Raw genomic sequence first — 27,796 nt, 5'->3', positions numbered from 1 at the left:
AAGTTCCCATTACTAGAGAGAAAGCTCTTGGGAAACTGAAAGGTTTGAAGATAGGTAAGTCACCAGGACCAGATGGTGTATACCCCAGCGTTCTGAAAGAGGTGGCTGACGAGATCGTGAAGACATTTGTAATGATCTTTCAAGAATCACTAGATTCTGGACTGGTTCCGGAAGACTGGAAAATTGCAAATGTCACTCCACTCTTCAAGAAGGGAAAAAGGCAGAGGAAAGGAAACTATAGGCCAGTTAGTCTGACCTGAGTGGTTGGGAAGATGCTGGAGGGGATTATTAAGGATGAGGTCTCAGGGCACTTGGAGGCACATGATAAAGTGGGCTGTAGTCAGCATGGTTTTCTCAAGGGAAAATATTGCCTGAAAAATCTGCTGGAATTCTTTGAAAAAATAACAAGCAGGATAGAAAAAGGAGATTCAGTTGATGTTGTATTTGGATTTTCAGAAGGCCTTTGACAAGATGCCGCATTTGAGGCTACTTAACATGCTACAAATCTATAGTATTATAGCAAAGATTCTAGCATGGATAAAGCAGTGGCTGATTGGCAGGAGGCAAAGAGTGAGAATAAAGGGGGCCTTTTCGGGTTGGCTACTCGTGAATATTGGTGTTATACAGGGGCTTGCGATGGGACAGATGCTTTTTACCTTATATCTCAATTATTTGGATGATGGAAAGTTTACAGACAATATGAAGATAGGTGGAGGAAGTAGAGAGGCTACAGAAGGACTTAGACAGATTAGGAGTAAAGGCGAAGAAATGGCAGATGGAATACAGTGTTAGTAAGTGTATGGTCATGCACTTTGGTAGAAGAATTGAAAGGGTTGACTATTTTCTAAATGGAGAGAAAACACAAAACAAAACTGAGGTGCAAGAGGACTTTGGAGCCCTTGCACAGGACTCCCTAAAGGTTAATTTGTAGGTCAAGTCTGTGGTGAGGAAGGCAAATACAATGTTAACATTCATTTCAAGAGGACTGGAACATAAAAGGAAGGATGTAATTTTGAGACTGGTGAGGCCTCGCCTGGACTACTGTGACCAGTTTTGGGCCCCTTATCTTAGAGAGGATGTCCTGAAACTGGAGACAGTTCAAAGGAGGTTCATGAAAATGATTCCAGCATTGAATGGCTTGTCACATGAAGAGTGTTTGATGGCTCTGGGCCTGTATTCACTGGAATTCAGAAGAATGAGGGGTGAGACCTAATTGAAAGCTCTGGAATGATGAAAAGCGTTGATAGAGTGGATGTGGAGAGGATGTTTCTAATGGTAAGAGAGTCTAAGTCCAGAGGACACAGCCTCAGAATAGAGGGGTATCTTCTTAGAACAGAGATGAGGAGGAATTTCTTCAACCAGAGAATGGTGAGTCTGTGGAATTCTTTATCACAGGCAGCTGTAGAGACCAAGTCCTAATTTATATTTAAGGCAGAGGTTGATCGATTCTTGATTGGTCAGGGCATGAAGGGATACAAAAAGAATGCAGGATATTGAGGCTGAGAGGAAAATTGGATCAGTCATGATGAAAATGGTGGAGCAGACTTGATGGGCCAAATGGCCTAATTCTGTTCCTATATCTTATAGTCTTATGGTGCTGGAGAAAAGCTTGACATGGGAATGAGTGCAACTTGGTCGGGGAGAGGAGATGGCTTTAGCAAACTCATGAGTGTACTGGAATGAAAATTCAGGAACAGGGAAGAGTGCAGTAGCTAGGAACAGGTGACAAGGTTAGCAGATATTACAAGGAGGGTGAGTGGAAGATACTGGGTGAGTCAGAGAAACACATAGATTAGTGAGGGGGTTAGACAAAAACCTGTCTGTAGAGGGCATTGCAAGTGGAGACTGACAGTTAAGTAGGGGAAAGTTAAGTGGGTTGAGGTGAATTCTATGCCTAAAGAAAAAAATTCAAGTGATGGGAAATGATGCTCTAAATTTATCATTGGATGCCTGACACTGGTGACCTTTTTACCCTACAGGAGCAAGGCTCAACTTTCCTGTTAAAATGGTTTCGATCAAGGCCACGTGTTCATTCACAGCACAGAATCTATTTTAAAAATTAGTCACAAAGGCATCTCAAATTATGTAGCAATGCAACTAGTATCACTGTGCTCTCCCCCTTTTTTTTTATTAGAGAGTGAATGAAGAATTTAGTAATTTCTCAATTGAGGGGTGTGGGATAGTGGCAATAGAAGATTTAAGTGGATAAAATATTTCCTGCAGGAAGCATTCTTCTGAATCAGTTGGCATTAGACAGGCAAAATGCAATCGGTAACTGAATCAGCACAGTGCAGATCAAAGCCCAAGAATTACACAGTCCATCACTGCCACACAGCTCATTGTGTTGCTATTGAATTTGCATTTATCTATATGATGCCATTATAAACCAATATAATACAATTTCATTCAGCAATATCTTGTTACTATACCTCCTTAATTTTATTGCAGTCAGTCAGCAAATTAGCCATAAGATATTAGCCTCCTCAATCTTTGTAATAAAAATTATTAGCAACATACAGTGGATAGCAAAGAGAACTCGGGAGGAGAAACGTGGTTTCTATTCGAAAGATAGTTCAAAATGACATTTGGGAGGTAGAGGCAAGCTTATTTGATGCATATATTGAAACATTATAATACTTAAGCATTATATAAAATAGTGTGAATGTGCTTTAAGAAATACAAGATAAATTGAACATGTAAATTCATATCATCCATCAACCCACATATTCCGGAACTTAACTCTCTGTACACACACCTGCAAAGAGCTTCCCAAAACCTCTCCACTCTTTCCACTGAGGTGCTCCTGAAATCCTTCCAATGACCGCTTCCAATGCTTTGCCCCAATCTCATTTTGGAGCTTTATGACCAAATTTGTTTGATAAACTCCCATGAAAAACCTCAAGATATCTTACAAATTGAAGTTCAAAGTAAATGTCTTATCAATGTATGTAAATTTCACCACATACAACCCTGAGATTCATTTACTTGTGGGCATTGATAGTAAATCCAAGAAACATAACAGCATCAATGACAGACCGGTTCAAGAGCCTGATGCTTGAGGCGTAATAATTGTTCCTGAACCTGGTGTTGTGAGTCCTGAAGCTCCTGTACCTTCTTTCAATGGCTTCAGAGAAACGAGAGTATGGCCTGGGTGGCGAGGTCCTTGATGATGGATGCTGCATTCCTGCGACATGCAGATGTGCTCAGTGTTGGTGAGGGCTTTACCTGTGATGTACTGGGACATATCTTCTACTTTTTGTAGGATTTTATGTTCAAGAGTATTGGTGTTTCCATTCCAGGCTGTGATGCAACCAGTCGGTATATCCTCCACCACACATTTAGAGAAGTTTGTCAAAGTTTTAGATGACAATCTTCACAAACTTCTAAGGAAGTAGAGGCGTTACTATGCTGTCTCCTTGCTGGGGCCAGGACTGATCCTCTGAAGTGATAACACCAAAGAATTTAAAGTTGCTGAACCTCTCCACCTCTGATCCCCTGTTGAGGACCAGCTCATGGATCTCTGGTGTCCTCCTCCTGAAGCCAAAACTCATCTCCTTGGTCTTGCTGACATTGAGTGACAGGTTGTTAATTTTAAAGGCAATAGATACCTTGTTGTTCATTGTTAAGAAAATACCCAGATCTGTGTTGATTAATTTAGTGCTAAAAACTGTCCAAATCAGCAGTGTAGAGGTTAAAGAAGCAGTGTTAAAATGCTAAGACCTTGAGAATAACAACGTGCTTTTTTTATATTTAATGCTCATGATAAACTCAGCTCCTATTAAAGATAAATGGCAGATGTCATCAGCTATTCATCACCTAGAGTAAACAATCCATGGAAATATTTCAATTTCTTCCTCAAATTCATATATTCATGTTGGATTCCCAGTTACTTTGGAGGTTCCATGACCAAAGGTGTTTAGTGGAGAAATCAGAAAGTCCAGTGTGCTAAACACTCTAAGATTCTGAACAATTACAGGGTTTGTAGCAAAAATGCAACTGGTTCACAACCTATGATTCTATTGTTATTAATAGAATGCAAAGAATGACGCATTGATCGCCATTGTGACGTACAGCTGGCACCAGTGTACAATAAGTGCAAGCACTGCCAGATTTAACAGCAGCACGTGATTAACATAATGACTTTGGTTCCCGGTTGGAGTTAGCTAAATGGTTGAATAGTCCATGAATTCCACTGAGCTCAGGCACTGGGAGAAAGAAAGGTATTGACTTTAGCGAATTAGCACACTACGAACCAGAAGGCATGGATGGGGAAGGTGTGGGTTAATGGAGAAGTGCATGGGAGTGGTGGGTAAGGGGTTAGTCTTAGATGACTGTGATCGGGAGGGAGGATTGGACAGTGATATGAAAAAAGCCCTCCTAGTTCACTTGTGCCATAAGCAGGAATGGAAAGGCAGCCGTCTCATGGAGTTTCTATTTACATCTCCCTTTAGCTGCCATGTTTCCTTAAGCATGGAAAGCATTCTCATATATAAATAATAATTGTTATGTCAATATATTTCTCAGGGTGTTTTAAAGTGTCTGCATTTTAAGAATGGACTGACTTTACCTTTCTGTCACCCATCATCAACCAGCCTGCACTAAATTGAAAAAAAGAGATTGAAAGGTTGGAGCAACACACACAAAATGCTGGTGGAATGCAGCAGGCCAGGCAACATCTATAGGGAGAAGCACCGTTGATGTTTCGGGCCGACACCTTTCGTTCCTGACGAAGGTCAGGAACAGTTCATTGCCCATACTGTTGACTTGCATAGAATTTTAAAGTTCAAATATCAATTATCAAATCCTTTAAAATTAATTCTAACTATAGACCAAATTATTCCAAATGTTAAGCCTTAGTGGCAATTGTGTCTATCTACTGATGAATGATCTGTTTCATCAGTTTTGAAATTGGAGCATAGCAAATGCTCAATTATAAACTTAATTGATTATAATTATCTCCAAATGTTTTCTTATTCTTTTAAAAAGGAAACAAGTTGACATTTAGCCCAATTCAAGTTCTGGGCACTGTTTCACACTTGTTTCAAATTTTGGTGAAGACAGAGTTTATGAATTTGGAATAGTTTTCCTAAGAAGATAACTGTAGACAAAACAGAAGTGTTGGGAAAACAGAAACATTCAAACTCTGCAAGATTCTCAAATTCAACAACAAAAATATTACCTCCAGCCTTTTTTCTTGATGATGTTTCCAAGTATGATCTCTGCCCTGAAATAATAATATCATATTGATTAATGTTACAAGTTCTAGCATCTAACTATACTACAAGCATATGGACAAAAAGTAAATTTGACAGCTATTTGAACATATTATACAACAACAGATACTTCACTTTAACAGATCTTCAATTAGAAAATAAATCTAGTGCATTAAGATGTGATCTTGGTGGGTAGGTTTCAACCATTTGCAGCACAGATGGTAATAATACCATCCCTAGTGTGGATTACAGTCATGCAGTATCCAACATGCTGTAAGTGAGCTACCTAAGTGAGTGAGTAAAGCAATTTCACAGTAAATTACCCCAGCCACCTGAAGGATTAGAAACTATGAAAGACTCTCTAAAGAAGAAATTGACCAGGTAACCTTAGTCTTTTAATGATACTCACATGTATAAAACCATTTATATAGCAGAATAGCATTCAGAACAAGTGAATTTTCAAACTGCAATTCTCATCAGTATTTTAAGCAGTTACCCAATCTTTATTTGAGGGTGGCCATGTTGCATAAAAATAATAAGCACTGGGTACTGCCAACACTGTTGATTTACTTCAGTTGACTAGAAATTGCGATGAAGTGCCTCAACACAGCAACTGGGACAGTACACGTTGCCTTACTGGCAGTGAGGTCATTGCAGTTCTTTTTGTATTATTTTCCTGTAGTGAAGCAACACAGGAAAAATTCTAGAAACACACTCCTTTTATCGTTCAATATTCTCCAGAGAACGGTGTTGCCATTTCAAAGTACAATATTTCAGCTCACTCAATCAAATTCTATACACTTCAATTAAATAGAAATTTAGATGCCACCATGACACCGAGGAAAAAAAAACTCCTCTAATTATTCTCATCTTCAATGCTTCAAGCATTGCACAGTGACAGATATTTTTCGTTTTAATGAAGACCACACTACCTGTTTGGATTCTAACCTTTTCACACCAATTATTTCTGTTCAAATCACTTAAAGAGGAACATCACTTTTGGGAATGAACTTTCAATATTAAGTTATCCTATCTCTAAATATAATCCTATTAGGCAAGACAGCCTTATTAAAACAATCACTCTGAGGAAATATGCATCCCAGGCAAGGTTGACATTTACTACTGAATCTCTCACAAAGTGAAATTGAATGTGCATGAAATGAGAGAATATTGAGTGGTGCAGAGGTACAAAGGGACGTTGGGCCATTTTAACAGGCTTTTAAATTGCAGGGGAGGTCAATACAGTGGCTACAAAGACACCTGAAATGTTTTGCTCGATTAGCCATAAGTAGAGGGATGCTATGTTACAACTGCACACACTGCTATCAAGACCATGGCCAAGTAACGCAAACAGCTGTGGTCACCACATTACAGGAAGGATGTGACTGATTTTGGAGAGAGTTCAGGAGATATTGCCCAGACTGGAAAATGTTAGTTCTGAGGAAAGATTAATAGCCAGTTGATTTTCATTTCAGAAACCAAGGGAGGATTTAATTGAGGTGTATGAAATCATGAGGAGTCTAAGCAGAAAAAATTGGAAGGACCCGATTTCTGTTTGCAGAGACGGCAAATGAAAAGGTATAAAGATTTATGGCAATTGGCAAAGGGAAGATCAGGGAACATAATTTTCACTGAAAGGATGGCAGTGGTCTTTGCCTAAAAGAGCAGTAAAGGTAGAAATCTAGTCACATTTAAACAATGCAGTGGATTCCAGTTAATTGGAACCAGTACATTTTGGCTGAATTAAGCAGCTGTCCCAATTAGCCAAAGTTTCATGGAAATAGCTATAAAGGTATGAACAAGACAAACTAGAGTTTAACTGAGTAACAAATTACGTATTTAAATGAAATACGGAACAAATTAGAACACTTACAATACTACTAAAGTACTGTAAAACTGTGCATTATTTCCTAATAGTTATCAATGGAGGAATTCACCTAGTGTTCGCTGCTGTGTGTGAGGTGTCCAGGGAGGTGTAGCACCTCTGGTGGACGGGCTTGTTGTGCCCATTCTGGGGCAGCTCACTCACCTTTGGTTCCCACTAGACACTCAGCTCTCACCAAATAGCTGGCCCCAAATAGCTGTAGCATAAGACAGCAGCCATATCCTGGTACACCACTTCGACAGGCAGACTAAACCAGGTGAGGGTACCCCGGGAAGACAGGGACATGACTGTCCTAGCACGCGAAGCCAGCTCTGACAGACTGGGTGGATGAGGTCAACCATGAGATCTAGTGGCCAAGGTAGTGGTTCAGGAAAGCTCTGTGGAGAGCTAATGGCTTGATAAGGCACAGAAGCAGTCACGGTTACCCACTGCAATTGAGGAGGAGCCCCCAGTCTGTGATGACTACTTGTACCACTGGACCCGGACTTCCAAGGTCGAGGAAGTGGAGCTGTCCCAGTGCAATGGCTTTTCCACTCTAAAAACCCTCGCACACAGGCTTCACTGTCAGCATTGGATATGATGGACAAACAACAAGTTGCGTGTTCTCTTGATCAACTGTAAGTGAAAAAGTCAGCGCAGACACCTAGAGCAGATAATGGACTGCCTTCATACAATACTTTAGATGACTGTATCCCGCAAATCTTCATTTTCAATGTAGCATTCAAATTAATTGTTTATAACTTAAAAATTCTTCATATTCTGCATTTATTAATACACAGCAGCCTCTCCGGACTCTGGATTGGGGATTGCCAAACATTATGTGGATTTTCTGGTGTAGTCTGTTTTGTCATATGCTTTTGTGATGTCATTCTAGAGGAATGCTGTCTCATTTTTTTAACTGCATTACATTTGTGGTTTCTAAATGACAATAAACTGAATCCGAATCTGAATATGAATCTGACTTTCCTACCTTATAGTAGTGAAACTGTTTCATTTTCACTCCTGACCGTTTCTGGCATTTTCAATCCTGTATGCTTGAAACCGCAGTGAGCATAACAGTTCTGATTTGTCTTACTGCTTACTACTTGCCAACAACCAGTGACAAAAATCATTGCTTTTTGAAAACTAACACAAGCAACTGATGCTATTTAAAAAGTGTGCACTCTAAGCACGGTGTAGTGTCTAACGGCCACGGATGTTCATGCAACTGACGCTAGTTAAAGAATGTTTGGTAATGTTTTAGAGTTGTCTCACATTAAGTGGCTACCCTGGTTAACCAATGGCCCAGTTAACTGGAATCGACTGGATACATGCATTAACTGTTGGGCTAGAAGGGGGTTTACATTGGGAAAGAGACTTCGATAAACTAGGTGTGGCACAGAAATCACTCATCAGCCAGTGTGGACAAATCAGTAAATATCATTTTTCAAAAGACATTAAGGGATTTTATGATAATCTGAACCTATCATGGCTGAAGGGAATGAAACTACCACTATAGTTCAAGATTTTGAAGAACAACTGATTTGTTAAACTGCTACAGGAGTTCTGGAAGGGATTGGCAATAGAATTTGACTTTGGGATCAGTAAACTCATTCTCCAGATTACTCCAGTAAAATGATGATTATATTATACAGCACTCTACATGTAACCACTCAATATTAACTGATCTCCCTGAATGTAAAATTGCTTTCTATGAGTTAAGTTCCAATATCAAACACAATATAATATAAAGATTCCCTTTGGTGCCTACAGCTGTTTCTTCTCTAACATAGCAAAAGAAATTTCCCCGGATAAAGTCCTCCATCCACCAGACGTTGCTTAGCTCTCTGTGTATCACAGCTGCCGCTACTTGCTCACAGACTGACAATAGCCAAAGAGGATGATTTTAGCCCATGTCACACTATGAAAAGATACTGACCAGAGCAAACAGCAAGGGCAAATCTTAGTGAGAAGCATCCCTCCCTCTTAATCTCCCTCTAGGCACTTATCCCTACAAGCAGCCTAAGTGCTATGCCTGTCCATTCACCTCCTCCCTTACCTCCATTCACGGCTCCAAACAGTCCTTCCAAGTGATGCAACACTTCACCTGTGAATTTGCTGGGGTCGTCTATTATGTCCAATGCCACATCCTCTACATTGGTGAGACCTGCTGTAAATTGGGGTCCTTGTCATCTAGCACCTCTGCTCCATCTGCCAAAAGCAGAACTTGCCAGTGGCCAAACATTTTAATACCCATTCCCATTCCGACAAGTTGATCTGTGACCTACTCGTGTGCCAAGATGAGGCTACCCTCAGGGTGAATGAGCAACACCTTGTATTCTGCCTGGGCAGCCTCCAATCTGATGGCATGAATATTGTGCTGGTTAAAAAAAACTTCCTGCCACCTCTCCACTTCTCCTCTATGGCCTTTCACCTCTTCTCACCTGCCCATCACTTCACACTGGGTCCCCTCCTCCTTTCCTTTCTCCAATGGCCCACTCTCCTCTCCTATCAGATTCCTTCTTCTCCAGCCTTTACCTTTCCCACCAACCCAGCTTCACTATCACTTTCTAGCTCGCCTTCTTCACCTGCTTCCCCCCCCCCCCATCTTTTTATTCTGGTATCTTCACCTTTCCTTTCCAATCCTGAAAAAGGGTCTTGGCCCAAAACGTTGACTGTTTATTCATTTCCATACATACTGCCTGACCTGCTGAGTTCCTCCAGCATCTTGTGTGTGCTGATTTCTATTTGCATGTTCAGCTTGCACTGATGTCATCAAAACCAAAATACATTTCCAAGGCAGCACTGCACAACCATAAGCCCTGGATAAACCAAGAGATTTGCAATCTACTGAGGGCTAGATTGGTGGAATTTAGGTCTGGCAACAAAGTACTTTATGTATGCTTTTCCAATCTTTGGCTTTGGAGTTTCCATTACCAAACTGTATTGCAACCAGTCACTATAATCTCCACCTTGGACCTTGAGAAGTTTTAGTTGTCATGCTGAATCTGCACAACCTTCTAAGAAAGTAAAGGCACGCCGATTCATCTTCACCTTTGATTCAGCCAACAACAGTCGTGTTGTCAGCCCTCTTAAATATGGCGTTAGAGTGTTACTTAGCCTCACAGTCATAAGTGAGAAGCGAGTAGAGCAGGGGGTTAAGCATACTGTATAGCATTATGGTGCAATGGTGCATCTGTGGGGATGGTGGTTGTGGAGGAGATGTTGTTGCCAATCCAAACCAACTGATGTCTGCAAGTGAGGAAAATCGAAGATCCAATTGCATAAGGAGGTATCCAGGTCTAGGTCTTGGAGATTATTTAATTAGTTTTGATGGGAAGTTAATGTTGAATATAGAGTTGTGGTCAATGAAGAGCATCCTGATGTATGCATCTTCACTGTGCAGATGCTCTAGAGCTGAATGAAGAGTTAATGAGAAAGCACCTGTTGTGGCAGTAGGCAAACTGGAGCAAATCCAAGTCACTTCTCAGGCAGGAGTTGTATGCTTCATGATCAATGTCTCAAAGCACTTCAGCACTGTGAATGCAAGTGCAACTGGACAATAGTCATTGAGGTAGGTTACCACATACTTCTTCGGCACTGGCATGACTGAAGCCTGTTTGAGGCAGGTGGGTACCTCATATTGCTGAGAGTTTGTGAAGGTGCCTCCATGTTTTGCTGGACAAAGTGAGCATAAAAGGTCTTCTGGGAGTGAAACTTAGTTGCCACCTTTATTACTTGGCTTTTCCCTAGAAGACATGATAGAAAACACTTGTTGGGTATCCTCCTGTGTTTCACGTTTGGTCCACAATTGCAGCCTTGCACGTGAGATGGCTGACCTCTCGTACTTTCCTTTGTTGCCAGACCTAAATTCCACCAATCTAGCCCTCAGTAGATTGCAAATCTCTTGGTTTATCCAGGGCTTATGGTTGGAGAAGACACTGAATGATTTTGTGGGGACACATTCATAAAGTCTGTGACAATTATAGTATATTCATTCAACTCCTTTGATGAGTCCTTGAACATGCTCCAGTCCACTTTCAACTTTGACTTTGATTGTGACTTAAATCTGGAAAGAGTTCAGAGGATGTTGCCTAAGATGGGAAGTGTTAGCTTTGAGGACAAATGAGATAGCTAAAAAATAAATTTCCTTTATTTGACCAATAATACTCATTTGACAATGCCAGACTAGGCTCCTCCTACTCAAACCCCTCACCCCACTCCCAGATTTAACCTGCTTTCTGGATACACAATTTTCTATTGCATTTGGCAGGAATATTTTAGCATGGCTTTAGCAATTCTGCTGTGAGCAACTGGGAAATTTATTTGCCAATCTAACTTTTTTTTAAATGAAAACCCACTGGCATATAAAAATTTAGTAAACAGGCAAATATTCTGAATATTCATATATTAACATAATCATGTCCAAAGACAGTATGACCTTTGAATGGTAGAACAGCCTTGTCAAACATCTCTTAATCACAAGAATTTATGGAGTGAATGCACAAACAAATGCCTGCAAAATAGATCTTGGGTATAGAGACAAACACTACATAGAGTGGTGCTCCACAGCTCTGCATATGCACAAGACTTTGCCAGTTCTGGTCTCACCAAAGCACACAGTACCACCCTAGATAGGGTCTTACCAATGCTTCACTCTCACACAGTACCAGTCTCAGGTGTCGTCTCATCAAAGCTCCACATAATTTGTGAAAAATTTCCTGAGTCTGTTATTCCATTTGTCTTGCAAGAAAGACTATTGTACCAACAAGCCTATATAATTCTTTCCTTAGCTTTCTATATTTCTTGTATCAGTGTTTTCAAACATTTGTATACTAAAACATACACTCATTGGAAAAATTCAGGTTTTCTATTCTCCGTACCAAAGCAAATAACCTTACAAATTCTCACATTGCATTCAACCTGCTAACTTCATTGTCCACTCATTCTTTGCTACATTCTTTAACAGATTCTTCTTTCCCTTACAACTTACTTTTACAGCTAGCTTAGATTGCAATGTATTTTGCAGTATACTTTATCTTTTGGAAATAATTATTCATAGACTATTTTAAAATATTAATATATGAACATACAATAAGCATAAACACTTCTGCTTAAAATTTTTTTGTACAATAATGCAAAGTTTTAGAAATTACATTCCAAATTTTAAGTTTCTAGTCGATAATATAATCTCAAATACAAGATGATTTCAAAAGTGGTGTTATCTAAATACCTTGACTCCATTTCTTTTCCTTTAAGCACACTCAATGAATAAATCAATTCACTTACTTGCCAGCTGCATACACCTCTGCTGTATCAAACAGATTTACTCCATGCTCATAAGCAATTGTCATAAGTTCCTCAGCCACCTATAAATACAGAATATTAAAAAAAGTGAAGTTGAGCAGAATACGTTGTCTGATTCCATGCCCACGGGCTACTTTCCTCCTTCTACATTCAATAGTTATCATGAGTATTCAGTTCTATTGGGCCTAGGACAATATGCATTGCACAAAAAGGAAGCTCATCTTAGTTACAGAGTCAGACAGCACAGGAACTGGCCATTTAGGCTAATTGCTTCATGCTGACCAGGATTCTTATCTAAGCCTGTCCCATTTTTGTGTGTTTGCTCCATATCCCTCTCAACCTTTCCTATCATAAAGTCTGGATCATTGTCTCTTTAAAAAGCAAGCATCAGATCCCATTATTTTGTTTTTCCCAGTTCTCTAAAATCACATTTGACACTACATGTGCAAGAATTTACAGTACTTGGACTTCAGATCAAACACTACATACTGTTCTGGACCCCACATTACAGGAAAGATGTTATTGCATGAAAGCAGGTCTATAAAGGTTCTATAAAGTGTTGGCGCATGGCTAAAAGTGGTTAAGGCATCGGTCTAGTGATCTGAAGGTCGCTAGTTCGAGCCTCAGTTAAGGCAGCGTGTTGTGTCCTTAAGCAAGGCACTTAACCACACACTGCTCTGCGATGACACTGGTGCCAAGGTGTACCGGCCCTTGCCTTTCCCTTGGACAACATCGGTGGCGTGGAGTGGGGAGACTTGCAGCATGGGCAATCGCCGATCTCCCATACAACCCTGCCCAGGCCTGTGCCCTGGAAACTTTCCAAGGCGCAAATCCATGGTCTCTTGAGACTAACAGATGCCTATATATATATATATATATAAAAGTTCAGCTATGGGGCCAGGTTGGGTCTGCTAGGACTGTTTTCTTTGGATGAAAGGTCACTGAGAGAAGAAACATGGAGGCAGATAAAATTATGAGGGGACTATTTTACTAAACGGAGCAAAGGCCGGTGTGAACTTATTTGAAGTTGAAGGGCAGAAAGATTACAGAGATAAGTGGCAGAAGGATTATAGAGATGAGAGTTAGAGGATAACTAGGATGAGGAAAAATATTTTTAACCAGAAGGTAGATGGAATCTGGAATTCACTACTTGAAAGGGTTGGAAAGACAGGAACCCTCTTCAGATTTAAAGAAAAGGTTAAATAATTTGATTAGAAGCTGAGTTTTGAACTATTGATTCAGGAACATTAATTCAAAACCTGCCATGGGTCCTAGGGAACTGAGATTCAAGTAAACTTACAATTCATTTTAAAAAGTTGGCAGTAAACATAGACACAGAAGACCAGAGAAAGCAACAATCTTTTGGAGAAACTCAATGGGTCAAATATAATCTATCTGGGGGGGGTGGTAAATGAATTGTTGACTTTTTGTCAAAACTCTGCATAAAGTCAGAGAGTAAAGAGGGAAGGTACAGGGATAAAGAAGAGAGGGTGCTGGTGAGAAAAGAGCCAAGAGGTAATTGGTGGATTGACGATAGGCGGAGGATGATAGGTTGATAGAACCAGCTAGGAGAGGAGGAGAGAGGGACAGGTGTATTATAGATGGAGGCAGGCAGGGGGAGGGGAGAAATACAGGCTGAAATCAATAGGAAGGAAGGTGAACTGGAAACCATTCAGGGAGAAGGAGGCAGAGGAGGGGATCTGTGGGTAAAATGTGAGCGTAGAACCTGGACTGGAGGGGATATGTGAATGGGGACATAAATGTGAGGATTTGAGGTGGATCAAAATATTCTTTTCCCGCCTTCACTTATCATGCATCTGTCTACATCTCCCAGCTCCACAATCCCTTATCTCATTTCATTTGCCCCTCATCCCCACCTACTCTCAGGCTACCAATCACCAATGCCTTTGTCTTACTGCATCCCCTCTCCTCCTTAACTACCTATCTTCTTCTCCATGCTCAGTCCTGATATACGATTCGACCCGAAGTACACACACTTCCTTTCCCTCCACTAATGCTGCCTGACCCACTGATGGATTGTTGCTCCAGTTCCTCCTTTGTGTCTCCAGTCAGAGAAATCTATCTGGTTTACTCATGCCCTGGAAGGATATCTACCCTCTTTACCCCAGTTTGGCTTGGATGGAATACACTTCATGGTGATAACTGCCTCCTCAGTTCAGGATCAACCAGGAATGGGCAATATATTTCAGCATTACAAGCAATGACTGCATCCAGTAAATGAACACAAGAGGATAAAATCCTTGAACGTCTATCTGAAGACCAAGTGCTGGAAGGTGGGACTAGACCTGGTGATTTTATTGACAAGCAAAGACACAATGGCCTGAACAGCATCCTGCAATATTATCAATGTTCTACAATTCATGTAGGTTACCTTAGATAATATAAATGGCTAATTGGTTAGGTAAATGAATTTCATTCTTCAATTAACTTGTTCTATTCACAGAACAAGAAATTACTAACAGTAATTATTGAGTCATTTGGCAATAACCATGAATGGTCATTGAAACTATTTTTCTGAAGGATTTTAATACCAATGCAGATACATTTATTCAAACAACGTACTTTTATTCCAAAGATCCATCTTGCCAACTATTTTCACAGTATTGTATTGACGTCTACAAATAATCAGATCCACTTGATTCAGTAATGTTGTCCATCTGCAGGTTTCTTCAAAGGCTTCCCACTCCCAGCTTTGTCTTTGGTCTACAAAGTTTGGAAAATGTTTTTCATATTTCCTTCCAGCATCAGAGAAGCTCCTCCAGAACAAGATTCAATCCCAAACTCGAAGAGCATTTATCCAAGTGTTGGGACAATGTTGTATATTTGCTTAATAATCTCTGTGTCACTGCTCTGTTCAGGTTTGCTGGACAAATCTGAGAGCAAGATTGATCCAAATAGCAATCAGCAGTCCATTTCACACATTTGATCTGAGAATGGTTCCAGGAATGAGGGATTTCAGCTATAGCATTTGACTGGAGAACTAAAGCTTCTCTACTCAGAGTAGAGGTTGAAAGGAGATTTGATGGACGTGTTTTTATTGGGTCTGTTCTTCAATTCAATTGTGAATTGATTTATTTTCTCTCTTAACCCCATTCCCCTGCCTTCTCCTATAACCTCTGATGCCCTTGCTTCCTTTCAGGAATGCTGCACGTGGATTCCCAGGTCCCTTTGCACATCTGATTTCTGAATTTGCTCCACATTTTTAAAAATTAATTTTTTAATAAGTTTCTACTCTACAACAGAAAAAAAAACCACCAACAAAATGGAGATCTATATAGTGCTGAACAAACGTGTCTAATATACAATTCATAACAATACAGAAAAAGCACCCAAAATGAATTGTTTCAAGTTAGTATTCTCCCCACCCTCCCACTACAAACCTCCAAGCCAACCATTACAATGTAAAGAAAAGTTAATCAGAGCTTTCGTCACCACAGAGCTATAAATATAAAAATGTATAATGCCTACACCTAAACTATAATATATTTCACAACAAAAAAAAACTTAACCAGAAAGAAAAGCTGAAAGTAAGGGATTATAGTACAAAAAAAATGGATAAACTGTTAATCTAAAGAGGAATTATGAAAATATTCAAGAAAAGGTCCCCACACCTTATGAAACTTTATGTCCAAATTAAGTGAATAATGAATCTTTTCAAGGTCTAAACAGGACATAATATCTTTAAGCCATTGAGCATGAGTGGGTGGGGCAACATCTCTCCACCTAAGAAGAAATAACCGTCTAGCCAAAAGAGAAGCAAAAGATAATGTTCGACGTTTAGTTGGACTCAAACGCATGTCAACTTCACCCAAGGTGCCAAAAGGAGCAATCAGAGGGTTAGGTTCTAAATGGCAATTAAGAAATTGGGATAATTTTTTTTTTAAAACTCTCCAAAATTTCTCAAAACTAGGACAAGCCCAATACATATGAATAAGAGAAGCCTCGCCCCCTTTACACTTATCACAAAAGGGACTAATATCAGGATAGAACCGCAATAATTTGGTTTTAGACATATGGGCCCTATGTACAACCTTGAACTGCAAAAGGCAGTGGCGAGCACATAAAGAGGCTGAGTTAACTGATTTAAAAATTGAATCCCAAACCTCATTGGACAGAGAAATATTTAAATCATGCTCCTAGGCAGTTCTGATTCTATCAAAGGGGGCACGCCTCAAGGTCATTAACTTATCGCGAATGGCAGATATTAAACCTTTGCCCAATGGGTTTATACAAAGAAACAAGTCCACAACATTTTTCTTGGGCATCTCAGGAATGTTTGATACTAAACGGTTAATAAAATGTCTAATTTGAAGATATCTAAAGAAATGAGTATTAGGTAGGCTAAACTTTGCAGAGAGTTGTTCAAAAGTTGCAGAATGATTATTAATGAAAAGATCTTCAAAGCACCTAATACCCTTTCTGTACCAGTCATGAAATGTTAAGTCTTGCAGAGAAGGTCAAAAAAGATGGTTATGTAAAATAGGACTAGAAAGAGAGAAACCATGAAGGCCATTATATCTTCTGAACTGAGCCCACATTCTCAAAGTATGTCTAATAAGAGGATTAACAATTAGTCTAGGCAAATGACAAGGAAGTGCAGATCCAAGAAGTGCAGAAATGGAAAAATCCTCACTAGAGTTCAACTCCATTGCCACCCATTTTGGGCAGTCAGGCTGATTGTGAAAGAAGAACCAAAAAGTAAGACAATGTATGTTGGCTGCCCAGTAATATAAACGAAAATCGGGCAAGGCCATGCCACCCTCCCTTTCAGGTTTTTGAAGGTGAACTTTAAGTCTGGAACATTTGCCCTTCCACGGATAGGACAAAATAATAGAATCGAATGAATCAAAAAAAGCTTCAGAAATAAAAATTGGTAAAGATTGAAATAAGTATAAGAATTTAGGAAGGATATACATTTTAACAACATTAATTCGACTTACCGCAAACATGGACAGGGGTGACCACTGTGCCAAACTTTGTTTTGTAGAGTTTAAAAGATTAGTAAAATTTTCTTGAAAAAGACTCTTAAAGTTCCTTGTTCCTGTAATGCCGAGGTAAGTAAATTTATTATTTACAACTTTAAAAGGGAGGTTGTGAAATTCTAATATTTGTGCTTCTCTGTTAATTGGGAAGAGTTTGCTCTTATGTAAATTAAGTTTGTATCCTGAAAGCTGGCTAAATTTATTAATAAGTAAAAACATTGGGGTTAAGGAAGAAGTTGAATTTGATATAAAAAGTAAAAGATCATTGTCATAAAGCGAAACTTTATGCTCAACATCCCCCCCCCCCCCCCCACCCCGCCAAATCCCTGTCAATTCAGCACAGCTACGAAACACAATCGCTAGTGGCTCTATGGCCAGGTCAAAAAGTAAGGGACTTTGGGGGCACCCTTGTCAGGTGCCACATTTAAGACTAAAGGGCTGGGATTGCTGAGAGTTCGTCAAAACAGAAGCAGTGGGACATGAATATAGCAATTTGATCCATGTAATAAAACTTAGCTCAAAACCAAATTTTTCTAAAACCGCAAAAAGATAATTCCACTCCACACGATCAAACGGTTTCTTCACATCAAGAAAAATCACACATTCAGGAATCCCAGTTGAGGGTGAATATAAGATATTAAATAGATGCTGTATATTAAAAAAAGCAAGGTGATTTTTAATAAAACCAGTTCGATCTTCAGAAATAATTGAGGGTACAATGCTCCCCATTTAGAGAATATGCCTTTATTCTATAAATATTGCCTTTATGCTATGCCTTTATTCCTTCCACTAAAGTGCATGACCATATAATTCCCTACACTGTTTTAAACCTGCCACTTCTTCATCCATTCTCCTAATCTGTCCAAATTGTTTTGCAGATTCCCTGCTTCCACCTATCTTGTCTAGTCTTGTCCATTCTGCACCAATCGCCGCCACTGGGCTATAAACGTGCAGGAGCAATGTGTGGTTAAGTGCCTTGCTCAAGGACACATACGCTGCCTCTGCTGAGGCTCGAACCAATGACCTTCAGATCGCCAGCCCAAAGCCTTAACCACTTGGCCACGCACCAATTCGTATCTTTGCATCATTGGCAAATGTGGTCACAAAGCCATCAATTCTGTCATCCAGATAATTGATACATAATGTGAAAAGAAGTGCTCCCAACACACACCCTGCAGAACATCACTAGTAACTGGCAGTCAATCAGAAAAGGCTCCCTTTATTCCCATTCCTTGCCTTCTATTAGTAAGCCAATCTTCTATCCTTCCTATAATACCATGTACTCTTATCTTGCTAAGCAGCCTCATGTGTGGCAGCTTGTCAAAGGCCTTCTGAAAATCCAAGTAAACAACATAAACTGTCTCTCCTTTGTCAATCCTGCTTATTATATCCTCACAGTATTCAAACAGATTTGTCAGCTAAGTTTTCCCCTTAAGGAAGCCCTGCTGACTTCGGCCAATTTTATCGTGTGCCTCCAAGTACCCTGAAACCTCATCCTCAATAATGGACTCCGACATCTTTGAGTCAGGCTAACTGGCCTACAGTTTCCTTTCTTCCGGCTCTCTCCCATCTTGAAGAGCAGAGCGACATTTGCAATTTTCCAGTCCTCCAGACACATTCCAGCATCTTGTATTTCTTGAAAGATCATTACTAATGTACCTCTTTCAGAACCCTAGGGTGCAGTCATCTGGTCCAGATGACTTATCTATCTTCAGACATTCCAGCTTTCTAGGTACCTCCTCCTTAGCAACAGGAACTACACTCACTCAGTGCCCCCTGAAACTCTCAAATTTCTGGCATACTGCTAGTGTCTCCCACACTGAAGACTGATGCAAAATACTTTTAAGTTTGTCCACCATTTCTTTGTCCCCCATTATTAACTCTCTAGTAAAGTTTGCCACTCTTTCAGTGCGAAGTCCTGTCTGACCAGCAATACACATTTCAGAAATGCAGACAAGTTGACTTCTTAGTAAATCAATGTTATGGTTCTCCAGCAAATTGACACAACCTATTTCAGGAAGTATCTGTACCTTAAATTACCTTCAATATCCATATGAATTTTGAATAAAGCCTTCCCATTAGAGCTAAAGTATACAAGACATTACAATGGCTTATTTTGTGGAAGGGGACATTGCAAATGGAATTGCTGCAGAATGAATAAAATGAATCAGGCCCTCGGGCCCTCTGGAAAGAGAAATGGTATGTTATTTCATGTCTCGATTGTCAGGTTTTCGGAACTAATTCTAAAGCGGCTCCTCAATTTCACTTAAGCCACGAAATTGCAGTTGTACCATTTCATGCTGCTCTTTATAAACTTAAGTGGCTGGCAGTGGAAAGCTCCAATTCTACATTAATGAAACCCATCAATTCTATAAAGCATGGTGATTCATCTGCCATGGCTCTGGGACCTTAAGAAAACTATTAACAGAACAGCACACAGTTATACAAGTACAGTGGATTCCAGTTAATTGGGCCACAGGTTAATGGGGACAGCCATTTATTTGGGAAATGTCTTAAAGAACATAAAAAGAAAGATACTTGAAAGAATTACAGCTAAGTTCAGTAAGGAAGGAGACTACTTAGCCAGATAGCCAGAGGAACAAACCAGCTAGTCCACCTCTCCAGACCTCACACCCAGCATCTTCACACAATCTTTTAATTTTTCCCCATTTCCGTATTTTTCCAGCCCCACTGCCCATCTTGACAATGCCCATTCTACTTACACAGTTACACAAAAGAAAAATAATTCCCATGTTGCTTTTAGTTCTTTTATCAATTACCTTCATTTTTATGTCCTTGGATCCCAGACACACCTGTCAATATCTACTTTCAAATGTCTTACTATCTTTCCTTACAGTTAGTCCTGATGAAGGGTCTCGGCCTAAAACGTTGACAGTGCTTCTCCCTATAGATGCTGCCTGGCCTGCTGTGTTCCACCAGCATTTTGTGTGTGTTGTGGTTTGAATTTCCAGCATCTGCAGATTTCCTCGTGTTTGCCTGTCAATAGGATTAGTTTTCCATGTATCAACCTTTCATGACTTTAAATACCCCTTTCAGATCTCCTAGCAACATCCTTTGCTAAAGAGACAAAGTACAAATTCTCCCATCTATGTATAGAACCAAAGCTGCTGGAATCATTCCAGTATATCTTTTCAACTTCTCTAAAAGCCTTCACATTTCTCAGAATTGAAGGTAATACCTAAGTTGTGGATGAATCAATGTTTTATAAACTTTCAGTCTGACTCCTGATCTTGTGCTCCTTGTCTGTATTTATAAACCGCACAATTCTGCCCACTACTTTTCAATCACTTCCCCAGCCCACTCTGCCACTTTCAATGATTGATTTCCAGATCCATTTTGACTTGCTTATACTGACTCTCCTCCTACATCCAATACATTGTAATTTTCTGCATACAATTGCACGCAGCTTACTATTTCACTGCAGGTGTATGACTATGCTCCTTCTATAGGCTGCTAGCTGGTGGGAAGGATATAGAAGAACAAGTTTGAGAGCATTTGTAAAGATATATCAAAGTACCAATGATGTGAGGATTGTGCCATCTTAATATTGACAAAGAAAATACTAAGAGGTGAAATAGCTTACTGAAGTTCATTCAGGAGAATTTTTTTATCACCAATCAATCCATTTCATGGCCAATGAGAAAGAAAGCTTTATTGGGCAGAGTTCTGAGAATAATGTGATGAAACGCTTTGAGAGGTTGGTCATGGCCAGAATCAACTCCTGCCTAAGCAGAGACCTGGACCCACTGCAATTTGCTTATCACCACAACAGGTCTACAGCAGATGCAATCTCACTGGCTCTCCACTAGGTGTTGAGTCACCTGGATAACAGCAACACCTAAATCATTTATTGATTACAGCTCTGCATTCAACACGACTGTGCTGCAACACACAGCTCGAACCATATCATCAAGCTTGCCGATGATATGACCGTGGTGGGTCTCATCAGCAAGAATGACGAGTCAGCTTACAGAGAGGAGGTGCAGCGGCTAACGGACTGGTGCAGAGCTAACAACCTGTCTCTGAATGTGAACAAAACAAAACAGATGGTTGTTGACTTCAGGAGGGCACGGAGTGACCACTCCCCGCTGAACATCGACGGCTCCTCAGTAGAGATCGTAAAGAGCACCAAATTTCTTGGTGTTCACCTGACGGAGAGTCTCACCTGGTCCCTCAACACCAGCTCCATAGCAAAGAAAGCCCAGCAGCATCTCTACTTTCTGCAAAGGCTGAGGAAAGTCCATCTCCCACCCCCCCATCCTCATCACATTCTACAGGGGTAGTATTGAGAGCATCCTGAGCAGCTGCATCACTGCCTGGTTCGGAAATTGCACCATCTCGGATCGCAAGACCCTGCAGCGGATAGTGAGGTCAGCTGAGAAGATCATTGGGGTCTCTCTTCCCGCCATCACAGACACTTACATTACACGCTGCATCCGCAAAGGTAACAGCATTATCAAGGACCCCCTGCACCCCTCATACAATCTCTTCTCCCTCCTGCCGTATGGGAAAAGGTACCGAAGCATTTGGGCTCTCACAACCAGACTATGTAACAATTTCTTCCCCCAAGCTATCAGACTCCTCAATACCTGAAATCTGGACTGACACCTTGGCCCTATTGTCCTGTTTATTATTTATTGTAATGCCTGCACTGTTTTTGTGCACTTTATGCAGTGCAGTGTAGGTCTGTAGTCTAGTGTAGCTTTCTCTGTGTTGTTTTTTACGTAGTTCAGTCTATTTTTTGTACAGTGTCATGTAACACCATGCTCCTGAAAAAAGTCGTCTCATTTTCACTATGTACTGTACCAGCAGTTATGGTTGAAATGACAATAAAAATGACTTGACTTGACTTGATCATACCTTCAGTACTAAGCAAAATGCTCCAAAACTACAAGGATTCATGCTTAGCCCACTGCTCTACTCTCTCTACACTCAACTGTATAGCTAGGCACAGCTCAAGTGCCATCTATAAATTTACTCATGACAACTACTGTTGTCAGAGTTTCAGATGGTGACGAGGAGTCGTACAGCAGGGAGATAGATCAGCTGGTTGAGTAATGCTGCAACGATAACTTTGTACACATCATCAGTAAGACCAAGGAATGGATTGTGAACTTCAGGAAGAGGAAGTCAAGGGAACACGCACTATCCTCATCAAGGGATGAGCAGTAGAATGAGTGAGCAGTTTCAAGTTCCTGGGTGTCAACATCTCTGAAGATCTATCCTGGACCCAACATTATTGATGCAATTACAAAAAAGGCACAAGAGTGACTACATTTCATTAGGAGTTTGAGGAAACTTGGTATGTCATCAAAGTCACTTGCAAATTTTTTACAGATGTAGTGGAGAGCTTTCTAACTGGTTGCATCGCCATCTGGTATGGAGGGGCCACTGCACAGCATCGGAAAAAGCCGCAGAACATTGCAAACTCAGTCAGCTCCAACATGGGCACTAGGCTCCCCAGCATCCAAGACATCTTAAAAACGTGATACTTTAAAAAAGGCAACATCCATCACTAAGGACCCCATCACCCAGAACATGCCATCTTCTCTTTGCTACCATCAAGGAGTTGGGACAGGAGATGGAAGAAACACACTCAACATTTTAGGAACAACTTTTCTCCCTCCGCAATCAAATATCTGAATTTCTGGCTGGACAATGAACCTGTGTACACTACCTCACTATTTTTTTTGCTCTCTTTATGCACTACTTATTTAATTATATATGCACATTTCTTTTTGTAATTTATAGCTCTTTTTTGTCATGTATTGCAACATACTGGTGCTGAGAAACAACAGATTTTGCGACATGTGCCATTGATATTAAACCTGATACTGATTCTAAATAACAGAATTCAGGTGGACCAAGTGTCTGCTGGAGAAATTTGAGGCAATAATGCAAGTTTTAAAATAATCATGGGGAAAAAAAGAGACCATTTTAAGGTAAAATCAAACCAGTCATACAGAAGAAGGCCAATTTCAACATCATGAAAACAGACCTGGTCCAGGCAAACTGAATTCAAAGTTTCACATACAAAACTCTTTTTAAAGGAAAGCCTTTGATGTGCAGCACAGTCCTGTGAAAGGGTCTCAACCCTAAACAACTTATCCATTCCATTACTCCAGCTTTTCAGCATCAGCCATTGCTGAACATATTGTTCAAGTGCATTCCCGCAAGGGAGAAAGTTAGACCATTAAGGCCAGAGCACTCCGGGTGACCCAAGATAGTGAAACAAAGCAGGAAGAAAGGACGCATAATATTTGTCAGGTTGGTAACACACTGGAGAACTAGCCTCATCGCTGAAAGCTGAGAGGGGAGACAAATAAACAAAATAAGATGATCAAAGAACATTGAAAACTGGTGGCAAACATATCCAGAATTTTTTTGAAGGCATATAAACAGTAAGTGGTTAATGAGGGAAGAGACCATCAGATATCAAAAGATAACAGAGCTTTCTTGATGAGGTGTTCATTGCTTTTCAAATGGCCTTTGATAAACTGGAGCATAATAATGTCATCAAAACTGAAAGCAAAGAAATGAAATAGGCAGTAGCAACACGGATAGAAAATAGGCTACGTGGCAAGAAATAAAGTTGTGAAAAGAGACACAAGAGAGATTGCAGATGCGGGAAATCTGGAGCAACAGACAATCTGGATGAAATCAGCAGGTTAGGCAGTGTCTAAGGAGGGAAATGGACGGTCAATGTTTCAGGCCATGTCTCTTCATTGGGACAGGAAAGAAAGAAGGCAGAAGCCAGAATTAAATCGTAGGTCGCAGGGAAAGAGCATGAGCTGGTGGGTGATAGATGAATCTAGCTAAGAGGGGAAGATAGGCAGGTGGGGAGGGGACAGGAGGAAGTCTGAAAGAAACGAGAAGCTGCGAGGTAAGAGGTGGAAGAGGCAAAGGGCTGAAGAAGGAATCTGATTGGAGAGGACAATGAGCCATAGGAAGGAAGTGGAAAACCACAGGGAGAAAGATGGATTGGATGTGATTGGTGGGTCATGAGAGCAGATGAAGGGAAGAGAAGGTGTAATGTGGACTGGAGGATAAGGGAAATCAAAGGGGGTGATCAGAGAGGCAGAATAACCATAAGTGCAAAGTACACATATATCACCATATACAACCCTGAGATTCATTTTCTTGCAGGCACTCACAGTAAATACAAGAAACACAATAGAATCAATGAATGTCAACAGGACAGACATCAACCAATGTGCATAAAAAAACAAAAAACACAAAATGTGATACTAAAAGAAAGAGAAAAAAGAATTAATAATAATAAATAAATAAGCAATTACTATGGAGAATGAAGTTCAGTGAAGGGTAGAATGAAGTTATCCCTCCAGTTCAAGTTCCTGATGGTTGAGAGGTGATAACTGTTCCTGAACCTGTGGTGCTGGTCAGGAGGCTCCTGTACCTTCCTGTTGGCAGCAGCAAGAAGACAGCATGGCCTGGATCGTGGGGGCTCCTTAATAATGGATTCTGCTTTCCTGTGACAGCACTCTGTGTAGATGTACTCAAGTGTTAGGGAGGGCTCTACCCGTATGGACTGGGCTGTATCCACTACTTTTTGTAGACTTTTCCATACAAGGACATTGGTGCTTCCATATCAGGCCATAACCGGTCAATATACCCTCCACCACATATCTATAGAAGACTGTCAAAGTTTTAGACAGATTGCTGAATCTTTGCAAACTTCTCTACAAAGTAGAAGCACTTTCTTTGTAATGGCAATTGCGTACTGGACCCAAGACAGAAAATTCCTGACAATCTCTGATCCCTGATGAGGACTGGCCCATGGACCTCTGTTTTCCTTCTTCTGAAGTCAATATTCAGCACTTGCTGACACTGACTGTCAGATTGTTGTGGCACCACTCTGCTATATTTTCGATCTCCTTCTCTCTGCTAAGGAGACTGTGAAGGAGATGTCGTTGCCAATCCAAACGGACTGAGGAAATCCGGGATCCAGTTGCACAATGTGGTATTGATGCCTAGGTTAGAACTCATCGACTAGTTTTGAGGGGATGATGGTATTCAATGAAGAGCATCCTAATATATGCACCTTTGCTGTCCAGATGTTCCAGGGTTGAGTGAAGAGCCAATGAAATGCCATTTGCTGTTGGCCTGTTGTGACAGTATGCAAACTGCAGTGGATCCAAGTCACTTCTCAGACAGGTGTTGACATTTTTCATCACTAACCTCTCAAGGCACTTCATCACAGTGGATGAAAACGCTAGTAGAGAGTACTCATTGAGGTAAGCTACCACATTCTTCTTAGGCACCAGTATAAATGAAAACAGCTTGAAGCAGGTGGATACCACAGACTACTGAAATAAGAAGTTGAAGATCTCAGTGATTGCTCCAGCCGGTTGATTACACGGTTATAGGATCATGTCAGCCTCGGAGACTGGAATCACATAAATGAATGAAGCCTGCTTGAAGCAGGTGCGCACCGCAGACTGCTGAAGCGAGAGGTTAAAGATATCAGTGAATACTCCAGACAGTTGATCAGCACATCTTTTAGTACTCGGCCAGGTACCCCTTCTCGGCTGGTTGCTTCCTGTGGGTTCACCCTTCCGAAGGATAGTCCTCAGAGACTAAGATCAGAGGGTCATCAGGAATGTGGGAATTCATGAAGGTGCCTCAATGCTTTGACGGTCAGAGCAAGCATAAACAGCATTGAGCTCATCTGGGAGCGAAGCCTTGTTGTTACCTACGTAGCTTGGTTTTACTTTGTAGGAAGTGATAGCACAGCTGTCAATCATCCTTTAGTAATTCAAGAACTTCACACGAGATGGGTTTGCGGAGATCGTACCTGGACCTCTTTTATTTAACTCGATCTCCAGACTGTAAATCCACTGATCTGCCCTTGCGGATCTCATGGTTTATACAGGGCTTCTGGTTAGGGAAGATTCTGAATGATTTTATGGGGATATACTCATCTAAAACTGTTTTTATAAAGTCCTTGACAACCTTGGTGTATTCATTCAGATCCTCTGATGAGTACTTGAACACAGCCTCGTCTAGCAACTCGAAGCAACCCTGTAGCTGCTCTTCAGCCTCCCATGACCATCTCTTTGTTGTCCTTACCTCTGGAGTCTTGACCTTTAGCCTCTGCCTGTATGCAGGCAGGAAGAGGACAGCTAACTGATCAGATTTCCCAAAATGCAGTCTACATTGCTAACAGCAGTTTAGAAGTATGTTGGGGCCCCTGGTGCTGCAGGGGATTGGTTGATTATAATTGCACAGAGATTTTTTCAATCAAACCCGATTGAAGTCCCTGACAATGATTTGATAGGTGTCAATGTAGGCTGTTGCTTGCATGCTAATCATGGAATTTCATTGTTTAACATCTGCTTTTGGTGGTAAGTAAACTGCGATCAGGATCACAGAAAAGAACTCCCTTGGCAAGTAGAATAGTTGGCACTTAATCATCAGATGTTCCAGGCTGGGGGAACAAGAATGTGACAAGACTGTTGTGTCCAAGCACCACAAAGAGTTTACCATGAAACACAAACCTCTACCCTTGGCCTTCTCCGAATTGGCAGTCCTGTCCATCTGGTGTATCTAGAAGGTTTTACTGATGTATCTAGTGTTACGAACCCCGTAACTGGGTCACTTACCAGCAAAGATGGAGAGGTCCGTTGAAGTCTGATGACATGATTTTTAACCATATTTATTAGTAAAAATACACAAAAATAGTATCAATGCAAACATACAGATAATATACATCGTCAATACTAAATCTAAAAGTGCGGGTTTAATAATAATCAATAAAAAAATAAGCTCTATCGTTGTCTAGGGGATAATGGATTGTCCAATGGAAATATAAAAGTCACTCAGTTCATGCAGGCTGCAGCCTTTGGGGACCATTGGATTTGCAATGGTTGGAGAGAGAGAGAGATTTGGAGAAAAACTTGCCGATTCCTTTTATGATTTCGATTTGTCGGAGTCTCGTTGGTGTGGCCATTCACTTGTGGCCTCTCCTTTAGCTAAGCCATTCTTCTGTGGTGAGCCCGCCGATCCCAGGCAAGGGAAGGACGCACACGAGCCCCCCACCGGCCATCGCTATTAAACGCTGTCACGGGATTTCTAGCGTTTCTCCTGGTGCGTCTAAAGGGGTTGTTCCCCAGACCCTCTTTTATCCTTACTCACGGGGTCTCAGATGTCAATCAGGTTGGGATGATGCAATCCCTCAACCAGCCCACTCTGGTCGTCCCCTGAGGGGCTTCAATGAATAGTACAGTACTCAATACACAACTCCATCTCCAAGAGACAATGGCCGTTATCAATGGTTTTGTTTCGCTGAGGCCAGGACACATTTCAAACCTTGTGGATTCTCTCTCATTTCCTGGGTCACAGACCCGAATTAATAGCGATCTTGAGAT

The 27,796-nt window shown here is 40.8% G+C and overlaps 1 protein-coding gene across 1 annotated transcript in view; it reads right to left on the bottom strand.

The window, feature by feature from the left end:
* kcnab1a (potassium voltage-gated channel subfamily A regulatory beta subunit 1a) overlaps positions 1-27,796 on the bottom strand; it is a 213,576-nt gene that overhangs the window by 34,851 nt on the left and 150,929 nt on the right. Inside the window, exons 4-5 of the mRNA XM_059946445.1 lie at positions 12,367-12,446; positions 5,180-5,224 (exon numbers count right to left, since the gene is read on the bottom strand). Coding sequence (XP_059802428.1) covers positions 5,180-5,224; positions 12,367-12,446 — 125 coding nt within the window. The remainder of the gene's footprint in view (positions 1-5,179; positions 5,225-12,366; positions 12,447-27,796) is intronic.

The sequence above is a fragment of the Hypanus sabinus genome, chromosome 2 (genome assembly GCF_030144855.1).
Source record: "Hypanus sabinus isolate sHypSab1 chromosome 2, sHypSab1.hap1, whole genome shotgun sequence".
NCBI classification, from domain to species: Eukaryota; Metazoa; Chordata; class Chondrichthyes; order Myliobatiformes; family Dasyatidae; genus Hypanus; species Hypanus sabinus.
Note: the sequence above shows the minus strand (reverse complement) of the source record. Positions and strands in the feature narration are given on the sequence as shown.